At 43.6% G+C, this 15,255-nt stretch overlaps 1 protein-coding gene across 6 annotated transcripts in view; it reads right to left on the bottom strand.

Moving 5' to 3' along the window:
* Window positions 1-14,144, bottom strand: part of pcdh7b (protocadherin 7b) — a 123,710-nt gene extending 109,566 nt beyond the window's left edge. For 5 of the 6 annotated variants that reach the window (XM_088347584.1, XM_088347585.1, XM_088347586.1 and 2 more), the window contains exon 1: window positions 10,429-14,144. In XM_088347584.1, the coding sequence (XP_088203710.1) occupies window positions 10,429-13,497 (3,069 nt within the window). In that variant the 5' untranslated portion in view covers window positions 13,498-14,144. Of the gene's footprint in view, window positions 1-7,266; window positions 8,517-8,599; window positions 8,688-10,428 lie in introns of those variants that run through there. The other variant, XR_015852027.1, reaches the window with a different exon arrangement.
* Window positions 14,145-15,255: the final 1,111 nt, after the last annotated feature.

Below are 15,255 nucleotides of genomic sequence, written 5' to 3'. Positions count from 1 at the left end.
ACCTGACATGCATATTTTTGGAATGTGGGAGGGAACTGGAGTGCCTGGAGGAAACCAACGCAAGCATGGGGAGAACATGCAAACTCGACGCAGGAAGGTTTGATCTCATGACCTTGAAATATTGTGCAATGAAATTATTAGAGTTTTCTTGTTGACATTGTTGTACAGAAAAACTATTTATATGTATAGTTCTCAAAGGGGCTTTGTGTATTATTTGAAAACTACATGTCGCTGTACTATGTAGTGCATCAGAAAACGTTTGCACAAGTAAGAATACATACTACGAAGACTCAAATTATTTAAATATCTTTATTTTCTTATTGTTTTTGTCCAGCCTTTTTGAGATTTTTGGGTACCTGTAGCAGCAAGATAGGCAACAATGATGTCAGCTCCCTCTTAACCTAAGAGTGCTTTTAAAAATTCACTTGTTTTTGAAAGTCCACGTGTTTGTGATTATCATGTATACAAATATTGTTAATTATTAAATTACTGTAGTTATTTTTTATGACTTGGAGATGCAAAATAAAACACAATGCAATAAAGTTTGCATTGTAGGTTTTTAATTAGAAAACATTTTTAGTGCTTACATTCTTGCGTTGTGTTTATCATAATTGTAAATTATTCAATGAAAATGACCTTTACAAGCAAAAAGTATCAGTATCGATCAATGCTACCATGTCTTTGCTTGGATCGGATCGATACTAAAATGTATATTATCACTCACCTCTACTACGTGTTCGCGGTCAAGCCGAAACCAACAAAAGCCCTCAAAACTCAAAACCTCCTCATAAACTCAAAGTGCGTGACTTGTGCCCACTTCTGGTAAACAGCAATGAACAGAGATGCAAACGGTTGGAATCCAGGGACCAAATTGCCTCAGGCTTTCTTCTTACAAAACGACAAACTAGCCACAATAACAACACTCAAGTCTGCCAGACATTTTTTTGCAGTTTTGATGAGGTACCGTGTCACAACAAACACCAAACCGCCGCCGTATCCATTACTCACACAAACAGGACTCGCATCTTGTCTGTGCTGCCTGGCTGGCGTACGGGAAAGCAGTCCCCCGAGTTGGAGAGCGCCGAAGCTTCATCGACATCGCCGTGCAGCCGGCCTGAACTCTTACTGTCGATGCAGGACGACAGCGCCAGGATGCAGCGGCACATCATAGACCCTAGGAGCCTCGTAAAAGTCAATTTGCTGTACGGTTTCTTGCTAACGATTGCCGACGATAAACAAGTGAAAAGAGGACCTGGCAGAAAGCAGGGCCGTATACCTTTTGCGTGGCACAAATCAAGCAATTTTAAGGACTTTCAAAGCGAAAATTTCAATTTCTCCAGCACAGTTATCATGCATTTTTCAGAAATGCAAAGGTATCTGGGGATTTGGTATGCGAGTTTTAATATCTATCTATCTATTTATCTGTCTACCCTGGTCATATCCCTCGAGAGGGGTGACCGACAGCATGACAAACACGTACAAAAACAAAGAAAATAGGGAAAAATTAGCAAAAAACACACACAAAAATCTTTGGACCTTGGCCAACACAAATGCCCAAACACTCAAACAAGTTAAGCACCTCGGCACCCAAGTTAGTCACGCTTCCGTCCCTCCGGATGAAACAGGACACAAGAAAACGGCCATGTCACTTAGGTCAGGGTGACACCACACACTCTTCTGTTCAACAGCAAGGTCCGACAGATTTCACTGGTTTACCCCTGCTGCATCATACAGGTGCCCTGCCCATACCTTAGAACACGTCTTAACATCCCACTATCATTTTACAACACCCCTCCACTCATTCCTATCACCATCAAGAGCTCTAGCTTCCACTATATTTAGACCTCTTTCCTGCAGTGCGCTCATAACACCATCCAACCACGTCAATCGCGGACTTCCTTTTACTCTCCTTCCATTTACTTCTGCTTTATCAAGGAATATGATTTTAAGCTCTTGAGAAAATAAAACATAACTGTGGATCTGAAAAATATGTGTGTAAATATTTTGACAACAAATCTTTCCCTATATAGGGGTTAAATAACAATGACAGTTGTATATACAGTATAACTGTTTCAGTTGCAGGAAGTTATTTTCATTACAATTTAGTAGGAAGTAGTACCTTAATTGTTTGCATGGCCTATTTTAAATGTATTTAATTGATAGGTAATCATTGAACTAAAGGGAAGATAAGGCCTGAAAGATCAAACCGGACATGACCGGGCTCGTGGGTATGAAAGCCCAAGCCAGCTCTTAGCTGACCAATTAACTTGATTTTATGGACCGAGCCCAAAGCAAACCCGATTTTTTTTTTTATATTATTGAAAGGACTCGGAAGGGGGGAGAAAATGTTTTTTTGGGCCGACTCTGCCTCCCCACCGCGCACCCAGTTTTCCATGTCTAACAGCGCCACCGAGCAGCACACGCGCCCACGAGCTAGCATGCTGCCCTGCATGGATCCTCCACAAAAAAAAGACACAATGAATACATGATGGGTGGATGGTTAAAAAGGAAAGTCAGCAAGAGAGAAGCCCAGCCAGGTCCGAACCTGGCCTAATGATTGATAATTTACTCCCAAACCTGGCCCAAACCTCAAGCGTATTTGGGCCTGGTTTCAGACCTGGAACTAAGTGGTTACTTCTACCTTGCACTAATACACATCTCATAGGGACCTGTATGGGTATTTAGCATGACCTTGTACTCTTGGGCGTGCCCCGTAGAGGGCTATGACGCTTCATAGGATAATGCCAAAGAAACGAATAAGGGTTTCCATTCATCGTGAGGGATGAAGGAATGCAATAGTAAAGCAAAACCACCAGAGAGCAGTGTCGGTGTCATTTTTAAGCAGACCTGTTGAGAAACACAGCACTTTCGAATTACAAGTAGATCACCCAAAATTCAAGCTATTTTCAAGACTTGAGAAAACAATATTAAACTGAAGCATTTTAACTGATTTCAAGCATTTATACAAACCCTGATAAACTGCAACAAATAATCGGCGGTGTGCGATCAGACTCTTTGTTTGATGAGGGAAAATTGAAAAATTGGCTTCGATGTGCAGGCCAATCGAGGAATTCCAATGGCGCTATGTTTCAACCTCCTCACGCGCCACTCTTTTCTGAATTTTTCGTCTCGTGACAGATGTCGAGAAACAGAGCGGCTGCTTCAATTTCTAGTGTCTTTTTTTTCTTCCCGGAGAGGAATCTCCAGCTCACTAGCGCATTTGTCATAGGAAATGAAAAAGGCTGAAAAGAAAGACAAAGCTTTGTTTTTCATCGGTTTCGGTCTCCAGTTCAAGGTCTGTTGGAAAGAGACACTATTTCTCTACCACCTCTCGTGAAATGATTGAAAACAGATGTAGAGGCAATTTTGGATATTGAGCGCAGCAAAACATTTTGAGTCGGAATCCTTTTCTTGTTGACTTGACTTCGAAATGGGCTGACAACGTGCGAAACTTGGGGGGATTAGCAGTAACCTGGCAACATGGGGTAGATAAAAACATGGCAGAAACTCCAATACCATGACTATTTTACGACAGGAGAACCAAAACAACTGCGTCTATATATACATACATAAAGGGTAAACACACTGAAAAAGGTACAGACATATTTCATATTTTAACAATCATAGAAAGGCTTATCACCAGAGGATACTTCATGGATTCTTTCCGGGTTTGAAGGCGACTGAGGCTGGGTCAGGAAAGAAAGCAAAAGCGGTGCTGCAGGTTAAGTTAGCTTAGGTTATGTAACCACTCACGCAAGCTACCCTTGGTTTCTCACCATAGCCTGATCCGTTACCTATGGATCAGATGACCTGGAGCTACAACTCAAGGGAAACAGCTACTTATCGGACAGTTGCATCTTAATCATCGCAGACACCTGGCTCGACTCCACTTGAAAATACCCGAAGTCGCAGCTAGCCAGCCGCTATCTGAATCGCTTCCTTACACTGAAAGGACAAGGACTCCAATTTTATTGTACTTTTGTATGATGACGATAAAGATGTTTTATTATTTGTATTCTATAGATGTTTTTTTGCTACAGTCGTGTACTCTCAGTCGGTAAGGACGTCATCTCGAGGTAAATTTGAACCTTGGGGGCTTTTATTCTACTTTAAGGATTTTCACTGTTGGCGAGAGGGTTTGGTCTCCTTTAAACACGATAACCGAGGGAATACTTTACAGCTAGTTATATTTTTTTTAAATGAAAATATGCAAATATCCACAAACAGAAAAAAGAAAGAAATGAACGGGGTAACCAATGCGCTGAATTGTGCTGTGGAGGCTCTGGTCCAAAACATGCATAAATACAGACTAGACTTTATATTGTGAGCACCTTTTTCCGAGTACAGTACAGCACTGTAGTGCTTATTTCCGCCTCTACCGGCGTGTGGCCCTGTGAGAGATCACCCAGCATCCACCTCTTCCTAGTTTGTGTGTAAACAATTTTATACTGTATCTACAGCATGCTAAGAACTTTGTCATTTTTATTGTTTAGTATATCGAGCATCCGTTCTATAGGGTTGGTGTAATGTGTGAAGAAGAGCCGAGCCATTTCTTTTGAAATGAAAGTGGAATAAGAAAGATTGATGCGGTTGAGAAAATTGTCGGAACGCTTTTTTCAGCCACTTTTTACAACGGACGAGGAAGTCGCCTGACTCTTGAAGCTCATCTTCCTGAATTAAGTTAAACCTAACTTCATTTATCATTATAGAGTATATTATTGTATGTTTATTTTTTAGTACTAATCAATAAAGGTTACTTATACAAGCCTTAAACATACTTGTTGAATATGTAATATTTTAAAAAAAAATGCACTTTTGTATTTAATACACCAATCATGTGCTCTGAAATGTTATTGACGCAGTCTTTAAATGTGTTTTGGATAGACATTTTGGTCTTTATCTCAACACAAAACAAGTCAACGAAAGTTATATTTCAAAACAACTTGTTCAACTGTTTCACCTCCAAAAATCTCTTAAATCTCAAATACTGGTTAAATGTTCTAGAGTGAGACACACTTATGAAAGCAGTCATTCTTGAATAGCATTCTTGACACGGAAACATGGGAGCAGAACATTTTTCAGACAATCCATAATTATACCTATTACCGTCTCCAAATGTCAGTTGTTTTTTTGCTGTTGTAACCCAGCAACCGTAGATGAGATGCAGAGTCAAGCAAACACATCACGAAAAGTAAATGTAGAACCGATCGACAAAATATATCAATCGTTTTGGGTCATTTTGCAATTTTGTAAGTTTAGTTACAGAGTTTCTCCGTTTGGTAATTGCCTTACAGCAAATCCATTCAAATGACCAAAGGGAATGATTGTGGAAAATGGCTTATCCCGCTTGCATTTCCCCTCCAGCATGTAAACAAAGGCGAGGAAAGCATTGATGGAATTTATGTCGGATAGATCCAAATGCGCTTTTATCAGCTCGGCCTCAGCGGGTGGCAATAATGTGCCATTCCATTAACAAGCTTTTTATCCTCTTTTCAATCAGCATGCCCTCCGACCCCACCCCGAACTTTCTTGGTCGCTGGGCAATGACAATGACCTCGATGCTTGCGGGGTGAAACTGGAGAGCCCCTGAGGAATGTGTTCTATGGTACTTTATTGGATCTGATGAGTGAGTGACCACCTCGAGCGCCTTTCAAATAAAACAATCTGATAGCCAGCCTGAGAAAAAAATGACTACCGTAATTGTTTTTTTTTTCTGGATTGGAATGGCTGTCCACTCACTTTTTAATTTAATGTTTCAGGGTGTTTACACGCACAAAGCCTTGCAAAATAGATGCTTATTGGTTACTCATCATTTAGTTTGTAAAGGGTTATTATCCAAGGGTAGGCTGCCAGATATATCAGGGCTAGGGAACCTATGGCTTATGAGCTATAAATTATTCTTTTCATCATTACATCTGGCTCAGGGATAAAATTTACTTTTAAAATGCACTTTGACAAAGAATGGAACACTGTTTCTACCACTAGTGACAGGGATGCTGCAGCACTTTTCTACCTTTAAGGCTGCTTAGAAGAAATGTAATTAGGATTTTATCCGTGTCTCTTGGCACTTTTAAAGAATCATAATAGAAATAAGTGTGAAGACTGTCTTCTAACATTACCTGGAACATTTTTCAGGTGACTGGTTTGTGCAAGTTGTGAAAAAATGACGAATGATCAACGATGCATATAAGGACTTTTAAGACAAATGTAGATTCCAAGTTTGTTAAAGATTCACAACTATAAATCCTAATGACACATTATGACCACTTACTGTCCAAGGTTAGGGCTGTGGCTGAATAAATATACATCCATATTTTTTTCTTTTGCAGTATTTTGTTACATTTTCGTGAAGGAACTCTGCTCACACCTTGTTGTGAAACCATTATTCAGAACAAAGATTGCATTTAAATTGAACCTTAACAAGCTTAAGTAAAATGTATGTGGGATATTTGTTTATATGGGACATAAGCTCAGGAATTGTAATTATTGATATAGTTTATGAAACCTTATGTCCAATTGTGAAATCAAATGCACAGTCGAATTAAATTTTGTCTGGAGATCAGGTATGGAGAATTTGTTTATTATTTTCTTAAAATATACGGTGCGGCTCTCACTGAAAATAAAGTCTAAATAATTTGCATTTTCGGCTCTTTGAGCACACAATATTGGCGACCCCTGATTCTTATGAACCTACAAAAATCAGTAATTGGTGACTTATTTTTTAATTACTGACCAATGTAAAGTGTTAAAATAGGCACACCAGCTGGGAATAGTATATAATAATATTTGTAAACACTAAGCCATGTTTTTTTGTGGGATTTTCAACCCAAAAAGGACCAGGGATAGTCAAAACCTGCAAAATACAACCAATTATTTATTAAATAATCTGTTATAGTATTAAACAAAAGAACAGACCCCATTGACAGCTTCAAGCCTTTGTTTATTAAATAAAAGTACTTTAATGTATGAATATTTTCTTTTTTACACAGGACTCCTACAATGTGAAAAAAATAATACATAATTTAAAGCATAATCTCCCTCTGATATTGCACTACCGATTGTGAAGGAGTTGAATTTATTTCAGAACAACTAATTTTTTTACTTCAGATGAAAGTGTGTCTCCCTCATGTGGAAGTTATTCGGAAAATTAAAACTTGGCGTGACAATGCTTCACTTTCCTTTAGCAGAACTACCAACTTTTTTTGCGATAGAAAGCATCTTCCTCTGCTTTTCAGTGCTTTTGTGGGTCCAGAGCATTTTGTTGGCATGATGGCTTTTAGAGAAACTTGAAATTGAAATAGATCCGCCCATACGGATTATTGGTGCGTAAAGATGTACAATTTTGACCTTGACGCTATAGAAGCACCGGCAAACACAGGCAGAAAGGGGAGGGGCAACTGTTTAGTCATTCGGAATGCATAGCAAATGTACGATGGAATTCTGCAAGGTCACGAAACCGTGGATACAGTGAAGGATTACTGTACATATTGAACTTATGTGTATACACTGCTATACATTAAATTGGATTTCTGTACAGAAAATAACAAGTTAGCTGTGTTTTAACACTGCCAAGCTTGTGGTCAATAAATGTTTGCTTTTCATTTGCTGTGTGAATAAAAACTTTAACATGTTGCCTCATTTTACAGTTCAAATTGTACAAACTGGAAATAATGCTGACAAAGTATCTTAATTTGAACAGACATTATACAGTGTCCTTTTACCTCAGCAAATAATGTCTAGAAACAGACAGGTTAGTACTGTTGGAAAAAGGTACTAGGTGTCATTGTTTTCCTTTAATTAAATAGTGGGATGGTTCTGAAATCTCATTTTTCCTTTCACTTATTTGAAGTTGGTAGAAGTTGGATTAGAGAATCATCTCTTTGTAGATAAACACAAATAACCACAGCAGGCTAAGTACCACATTTCCATATTGGTTTCCGTTGGATATTTACATAGCTGGAAATATGATCTGTGTGGTCACGCGTAAGTTACAGGAGCAGGGGCAAGTGAAGCATTATTTATGTTTGAGTTTGGGGTTAAAAGTCTACACGTGCCTGCTGCGCTTGCCTCAAGGATAAAAATCCTGATGTAAGCGTCTGGACTGAGGCCTCACTAGCCCCCAGGGTGTTGTAGGTAGGGGAGTGGGCTCTGTGAGCAGGAATATTAGAAGTGATCCTTTATACAGTAGTTTCAACAATATGCCAAAAGCAGATGATCTTTGCTTATTTGATATTAGGTGATTGAAATCCTCGCCACCGTAAAACATGCCTGCCTTTCATTATTATCAGAATGGGAAGCAAATCCCAGAATTGTCAAAGTATGGTGTGTACGAAAAAGACCATACGGTAGCTCTGCCTTTAGAAAGTGTGTTAATATTTTAGCAGCCTGAATGGCAGCCAATGTCCTGATCCGTGTTTTTTGAACAACTGAAAGCCTGATAAAGTCGCACCGTTGCCTGGTTACCCACTTGGCCAGGTTGCCTCTTCAATTACGCTAAGACCAGGAGAATGAGGGAACTGAGAGAAGAAACCAGATACCGAAAGGTTACTCAGAATGGTTGCTATTATCCCACCAGCCCTCCGGCGGCCCCCTCCTCTACCTCCCCGAGGGCCCTTGTCCAAACAGTAGGGGCCTTTCTCTCAACCTTCTAACAGGCCCGGCTTTCTTGTGCCTCTTTATATATCTTCCTAAAGACAAACCAGGGAGAGAAGGTCATTAAATGTAGGATGGACCTGCACCCGAAATATATCAACACTAATTAGCGATAACATAGCCACTTTAAAAATATATTCAAATGTAAATTTCCTTTTAAAAATAATCAGAAAACACAGTGCCCAACAATGTGGACAAAGGCGATTAGGCCCGGTGTCAAAACAGATGCAGAAAGCGCAGCAAACATGCGGCGGTAAATAATTATATAAGTGACACAGTGACACACAACATACAATACGGAGGATAGAGTGCCCTTTTAATTATGCAGAAGACATCCAAACACAACAGTGCTCCACTACGCCAGGGGAGTTGGCTGTGAAAATAGACAACATTAAAAGTGTTGGGATGAGAACTAGCGGCCATGAGATTATATATATATACATGGTTAGCGCACAGCCGCATGGTGTGGAGGTTTAGAGTTCAAGTCCAGCTACCGCAGCCTGCCCGTGTGAATCGCATGTTCTTCCCGTGCCTGCGTGGGTTTCTTCCGGCCACTTAGGTCCCACATTCCCAAATACATGCATGTCAGGTTAGTTGGCCGGTCAAAATTGTCCCTAGGTGTGAATGAGCGAGTGAGTTGTCTGTCTTTGTGTGCCCTGCGACTGGCTGGCAACCATTTCAGGGTGTCCCCTGCCCACTGCCAGAACATAGCTGGGATGGGCTCCAGCACCCCCGCGACCCTACTGAGGATAAGCGGTGCAGATAATGGACATATACATCCATCTATCTTATAAATCTATCCATTATATATATATATATATATATATATATATATATATATATATATATATATATATATATATATATATATATATATATATATGTGCAAGCACAAGTTTTATAGGAAGAACAATTGAAGCGTTTTAAAGGGAATAACTGAAGCGCTGCAAGAGTGATGGGGTGACAGGCGGAATGAGGTTGGAAAAAATATAAAAGGTTGAACGGCACTGGTGGGCTGAGAAAAAAGATCTACTCGACGTCAGATAAAAGCAGAAATGGATCGATAATTCATTTCATTGCCTAATCAAGCCCGACGAAGCACTACAGCAAATCACCTGACTTTTATTCTCTTGTCGTGCTGCTGTGTTTTTTTGCACTTGGGGAAGCAAACAGAAAGGTGTTAAGACTTGCCGGAGGGCAGGCGAGACGTATAAAGTGGTGCGAAGACGAGATAAAGAAATACAGAGTATGGAGGGCAATGGAAAGGAAAAGGTACAAATGGAAACTATGTGGAATGAAACAGGCACCGGAACGCAAGCATGACCCGACGACCAGATGGTGCCGCTTACTGCACACGGACAAAGCGTGTTTGCTCTGTCATGAACTCTCATCTACCTGCCTCCACGTTATAGGGGAAGAATAGGCAGCTTTGTCAGTCGTCCACGCCCTCTTTCTCTGGGATGTATTAACTGCAAAGCAAAGCCTTATGTGAGCTGTCTGCAAGTCCCTAAACGCATTAGCAGGCAGTGAAAAAAGTTGCCCTCCCCTGGCCCAAGTGGTCACAATCCTCATTGGATGAGCTGATCTAAAGCCTTTCAATATTGCATGTGAATGGCACTCCAAACCAAAACAGATCAATACTGCTAACTTGACACACATTAGCACCATAAAGGCAACACGACTACTGAGACCAGCCCTGTCAGAAGACATTACGCCAGACAAAACGCAAAAGGGAATACATTTGAGAAGGATGGGAGGAAAATAAATTCTTCTAACCTGTTTGTTGTACTTGTTGATGGTCTGACTGCTGTAGTCGGAGCAATGGTCGGATCCCAGGGAAATGTTATCTCCGGTGCCGACAAACGTGTTGGCCGGGGGCAGGTCCTGCACTGCCTGGTGCTTTTTGCCGGCTGTAGGTGACTGCGGATGCAGCTGGACGGTGGGGAGCGGCGAGCTGGACTTGTAGTGGCGTGCCAGGTCAGGGCTGCCGGGGCCCCCATTGACGGAGCGGTAGCGGCCCATGCCAGGGCTGTCGGAAAGCTTCTGGTTGACGCTGTCATATCGCTGACCGTTAGGTTTGGAGGCCTCTACTGTGACGATGCTGCTATAAAGGGGCTGCTTGCACTTGGGCCTGCGCTTGTCTTTCTTGGGCTTCTTGGACTTGTCATGTTGCTGCGGCGTGAAGAAGTCCTCATGGTCCTTCTTGCCAGCCTCGTAGCCGTTCTTGTTTTTGGGGCGGCAGTAGCGGGCCGTGACCACCACCAGGATAATGAAGATAACCGTCATGATTCCTGAGACCACACCGATGACGATGCTTAAGCGCTGTTTGCTCAAATCGTAGTCAGGGTCGCCTGCGATGTTGGTGTTGAGCGACGTGCTCAGGCTCCGTGCCACCTGCGCTTCCACCACAGTGGAGTTGGACAGAGTCTGGTTCACATAGACATGGACAAGTGTCGTGGTGCTTTGGGATGGCTGCCCACTGTCGTTGACCCGGACCACCACCCGGTGCAATCCGTAGTGCTTCTGCTCCAATTTTTTAACCAATGAAATCACACCGGTGCCCCCGTCGATGTCAAACAGCCCGAATGGGTTCCCACCGACAATATTGTAGCTCAGGTCGGCGTTGACACCTGTGTCAGTGTCAGTGGCAATGACTGTTCTGACCACAGTTCTGACATTGCTTGAGGGTGGGAGGAGGGTGTAAGAGCTGTTTACGGGGAAGGTGACAGTAGGTGCGTTGTCATTGTCATCCATTATAAAGAGTGAAACCGTGGCAGTGGCTGAGCGGGGTGGCTCGCCCCCATCCACAGCCTTAACGCGGAACGTGTATGTGGTCTTTTGCTCTCTGTCAAACGCCAAAGTGGAGAAAATGGTGCCTGTGTCATTTTCAATGGAGAATATATCTTCCTCCTCCTCCACAAAAAGACTCATTTCTGCATTTTGACCTTTATCCGCATCAATGACTGTGACCATGCCGACCGGGCTGTTTGGCTCCAAGTTCTCTTTGACATAAAATGTAAACACGTCTTGCATGAACTTTGGCTCATTGTCGTTTTTGTCTGCCACAAGGACTACGACGGTCGCGGATCCCTGCAAAGTATTCACCCCCTTATCTTTGGCCACTACTTTGAATTCGTAGCGTTCAGTTTGCTCCCGGTCCAGGATAGCGTTGACGCGGATGTCGCCGCTGTCTGAGTCAACGGAAAAAATGCCGTTGACTGATGAGTCCAAGGAGTAGCTGATTTCTGCATTCTTGCCGCTGTCTGCATCGTCCGCAACCACTGTGGTTACCCTCTCACCAGGGGCATTGTTTTCAGAAAAGGACACCTCCACCACATTGAGATTAAAGACGGGAGCATTGTCATTTGTGTCCCCTACTTTAACCAGCAGGGAGTTGTTGCTCGCCAGGCTGGGGCTGCCAGAGTCCACAGCTACAATGACCACATTATATTCCTGCACGGCCTCATAGTCCAGCGGGGCTGAAGTGTGGAGAAAGTATTTCTTTTTGTTCTGCTCACCCTCCATTTCACTGGCCGGCTTAAGCTGAAACGGCACATCCCCAACCACCGTGCATGTCACAATGCCATTCTCTCCCTGATCTCGATCCGATACCTGCACCAGGGCAATGGGCGTGTCCACCACCACATCCTCGGCAACATTAGCCACGCCATCCTTAAGAAAAATGCGACCGATTTTTCGTATCTCTATGGCGGGGACGTTGTCGTTTTCATCCTTGATGTTCAGTACCACCGTGGCCTTGTCCATCTTGGGCGGTTGACCTCGGTCCCGGGCCATGACGGTGAACCTCAGCTGGCTGACTTCTTCGCGGTCGATGCGGTGCAGGACACTCAGCCAGCCCGAACTCTCATCCAGTCTCAGCAACCTGCGAACAGACTCTGTGGCCGCTCCAAAGACGTACTCGATCTGACCATTCACCCCCACGTCTGCGTCGGCTGCCTTGAGCTGCAGAATAGGGGCGCCGGGAGAACTGTTCTCCAGCAGGTCGGCCTCGTACACGCTTTTCTCAAAGCGAGGGCTGTTGTCATTCACATCGGTGATCATCACTCGCAGGATGGCCTGGGAGGAGCGCGGGGGATCCCCCCCATCCCTCACGCGCAGCGTGAGCTCGTAGGAGTCTCTCTGCTCCCTGTCCAGCGCCCCCTTAATGATGAGCTGGGGCTGCTTCTCACCATCGGTCGTGTCGGCCACCTGCAGCTCGAAAACGCTGCTCCTGCTTGCGCCTTCGTCGAACCTTCTCTTGCCTGAGTAGGAGTCTCCGGAGGAGCGCCTGGGATTCTCCCCGCTGTCCTGAATGAGCTCGTATCTCTCAATTCCGTTCCTGCCGAAATCTCTGTCGGTGGCTGTGGGAAGCAAATAAAGGGTCCCAATGGGTCGGTTTTCCTCCACAGATAGCGTCAGAACAGGTGAGGGAAAGGAAGGTGTGTTGTCATTGATGTCAGAAATGATGACCTTTCCCTCAAAGAGGTCAACCCAGCTCTGGGCTGGCCCGATGACTGACACCTCAAAATCGATGAAGCATTCGTTCTCGTCAAAAATCATCTGGCACTGTTGTAATTTTTCTCGGTCAATACGTCTCTCATTGGTGGTCAGCTCGCCTGTGATGTTGTCAATCTTGAAGAAGTCCGAGCCGGACTCCAGCGTGAACGTCACCTCGCCCGAGCCAGCAACGATGCCCAGGTCGCCGGCAACGTTGCCCACCCGCACGTCCGGCGGCCCCTCCTCGGCCAGGCGGTACCTAAGCACCTGCTTGGCAGCAGCCTGATGTGCCAGCTGCAAGATGAGCAGAAAATAGTAGAAATAGTCCACTGCACCAGTAGTCCTCATTGCTCCTTATTTAAAGTGTCCACTAGAATGACCAAAAATATGACGTAGAAAAAAAATTAAAAATCTTTGTGGTCGTCTGGATGTGGGAATGGAACGAGACTTCTTCTACATTGCTCCTGCTGCAGTGGAAGGCAGAAAGATCCCCTTTTCTCCTGTTTAAATTACGATGATGCCCCAGCAGTGTGGAAAAAAAAGGTTTGAAAAATGCTTGATCTCAGCGCAGCATTGAATTTTCAGGCGCGTAAAAGGCGCCGGTTGGGGCAGCAGCAAGTGCAATCCCTTCGCATTTTCACTCACGTTTCTCTGTGCGGGATCCTTCCTCTTTTGGGGGATAATATCTATCCGCCGCGCCGATCAGTCCGTGCAAGGAGTCTCGGACAAGTGTGGAGGGACGAGGGAGAGGGAAAAAAGAACGCCACCTTGCTCGGGTTGCCCTTATCCTGCAAGTCACTTAGTTGGTTGCATTTCCTCGTGCAGTTCCACACGCAAATAAATAAAGAAATAAAATCGAGATCAGCAGGGGCGATCGCAAACACTAGATTGATGACAGTTCCCCTTGTGAATTTTGATGGGTCAGGGGGGCACTGATTTCCTTCCAGAATGTGGCGACCTGTCCGCTCGCCTGCAGTCGTGCGTCGGCAGCTTCACTCTGCAGCACCCGGAGAGGGACACGCAAATCATATTCTGCTCGCTTCCTGTGCGCACTCTCTCTCGCACCCTCCCTCCCTTACTCTTATCCCTCCCATCCCTTCCTCTCAAACTCGCTGCTACTACAGCTCTTGTGGTGCGCTTAGGTCCGACACCCAGACCGATGACACGTTTGGAGTCTTTTGTTCGGCACGTAATATGAGGGTGATTATTTTTTTCCCATTTTATTTTCTAATGAAAAAAAAAACATGCGCATGAACATCAACTTACACTACAAAAGAGTTTAGTGCACGATATGCACGAGGTTGTCAGAAACTGCAGCAAAAACATTTAGCGAGCAAGAACCAGAGATGCGGAGAGGAAAGGAAGAATTGTGTGGATTCCAGCAGTTTGTACCTTGCTTACTAGCACCCTCTATCGCCATTTTGTAGACACGCACGGGGGTCTTGTGCAGCGTCAAAAAGGTCATACGTGTTGTAATGAGTGATCTATTTTTTTCTTCTAAGACCTTTAATGTGCATCCTTTCACTCCATTTTGAGACAGTTAGGAGAAAAACTATATTAGGTGAGAGGACAAAGACATCACATGATCCATTTAAATATATACTGCATATTTATTTGATATTTCTACTTTTATTGTTTCAAAAACATGCTTTTCAGGTGAATTGGCCGGTCCAAATTGTCCCTAGGTGTGACTGAGAGAGTGAGTTGTCTGTCCCCGTGTGCCCTGCGATTGGCTGGCAACCAGTCCAGGGTGTCCCCTGCCCATTGCCCGATGATTGCTGGGATGGGCTCCAGCATCCCCGCGACCCTACTGAGGATAAGCGGTGCAGCTGATGAGATGAGATGAGACTTTTATAGTTTCTAACTCTAATGTCTAAGATTGGAAACCAAATCCACATTATTTTCTGCATCCCTTTAGTATGCATCAAGTTGGACTATCGTTTTATGCATTAGACTAGCGCTATTATACCCTTAAAATGTCTACAATTTAAAAATGAATACATAAATCTACTGTTTTTTTTTTTTTAATTCAAACAGCAAAAGAAACATCCTGCCTCAAGACTAATATTTTAGTCAAAGCTGCTTTATCTTGAAGCGAGACTTTAA

Source organism: Urocampus carinirostris, chromosome 11 (assembly GCF_059441175.1).
Source record: "Urocampus carinirostris isolate Australia breed hairy pipefish chromosome 11, RoL_Ucar_1.0, whole genome shotgun sequence".
Lineage (NCBI taxonomy): Eukaryota > Metazoa > Chordata > Actinopteri > Syngnathiformes > Syngnathidae > Urocampus > Urocampus carinirostris.
This window is presented reverse-complemented; position numbering and strand designations above follow the sequence as displayed.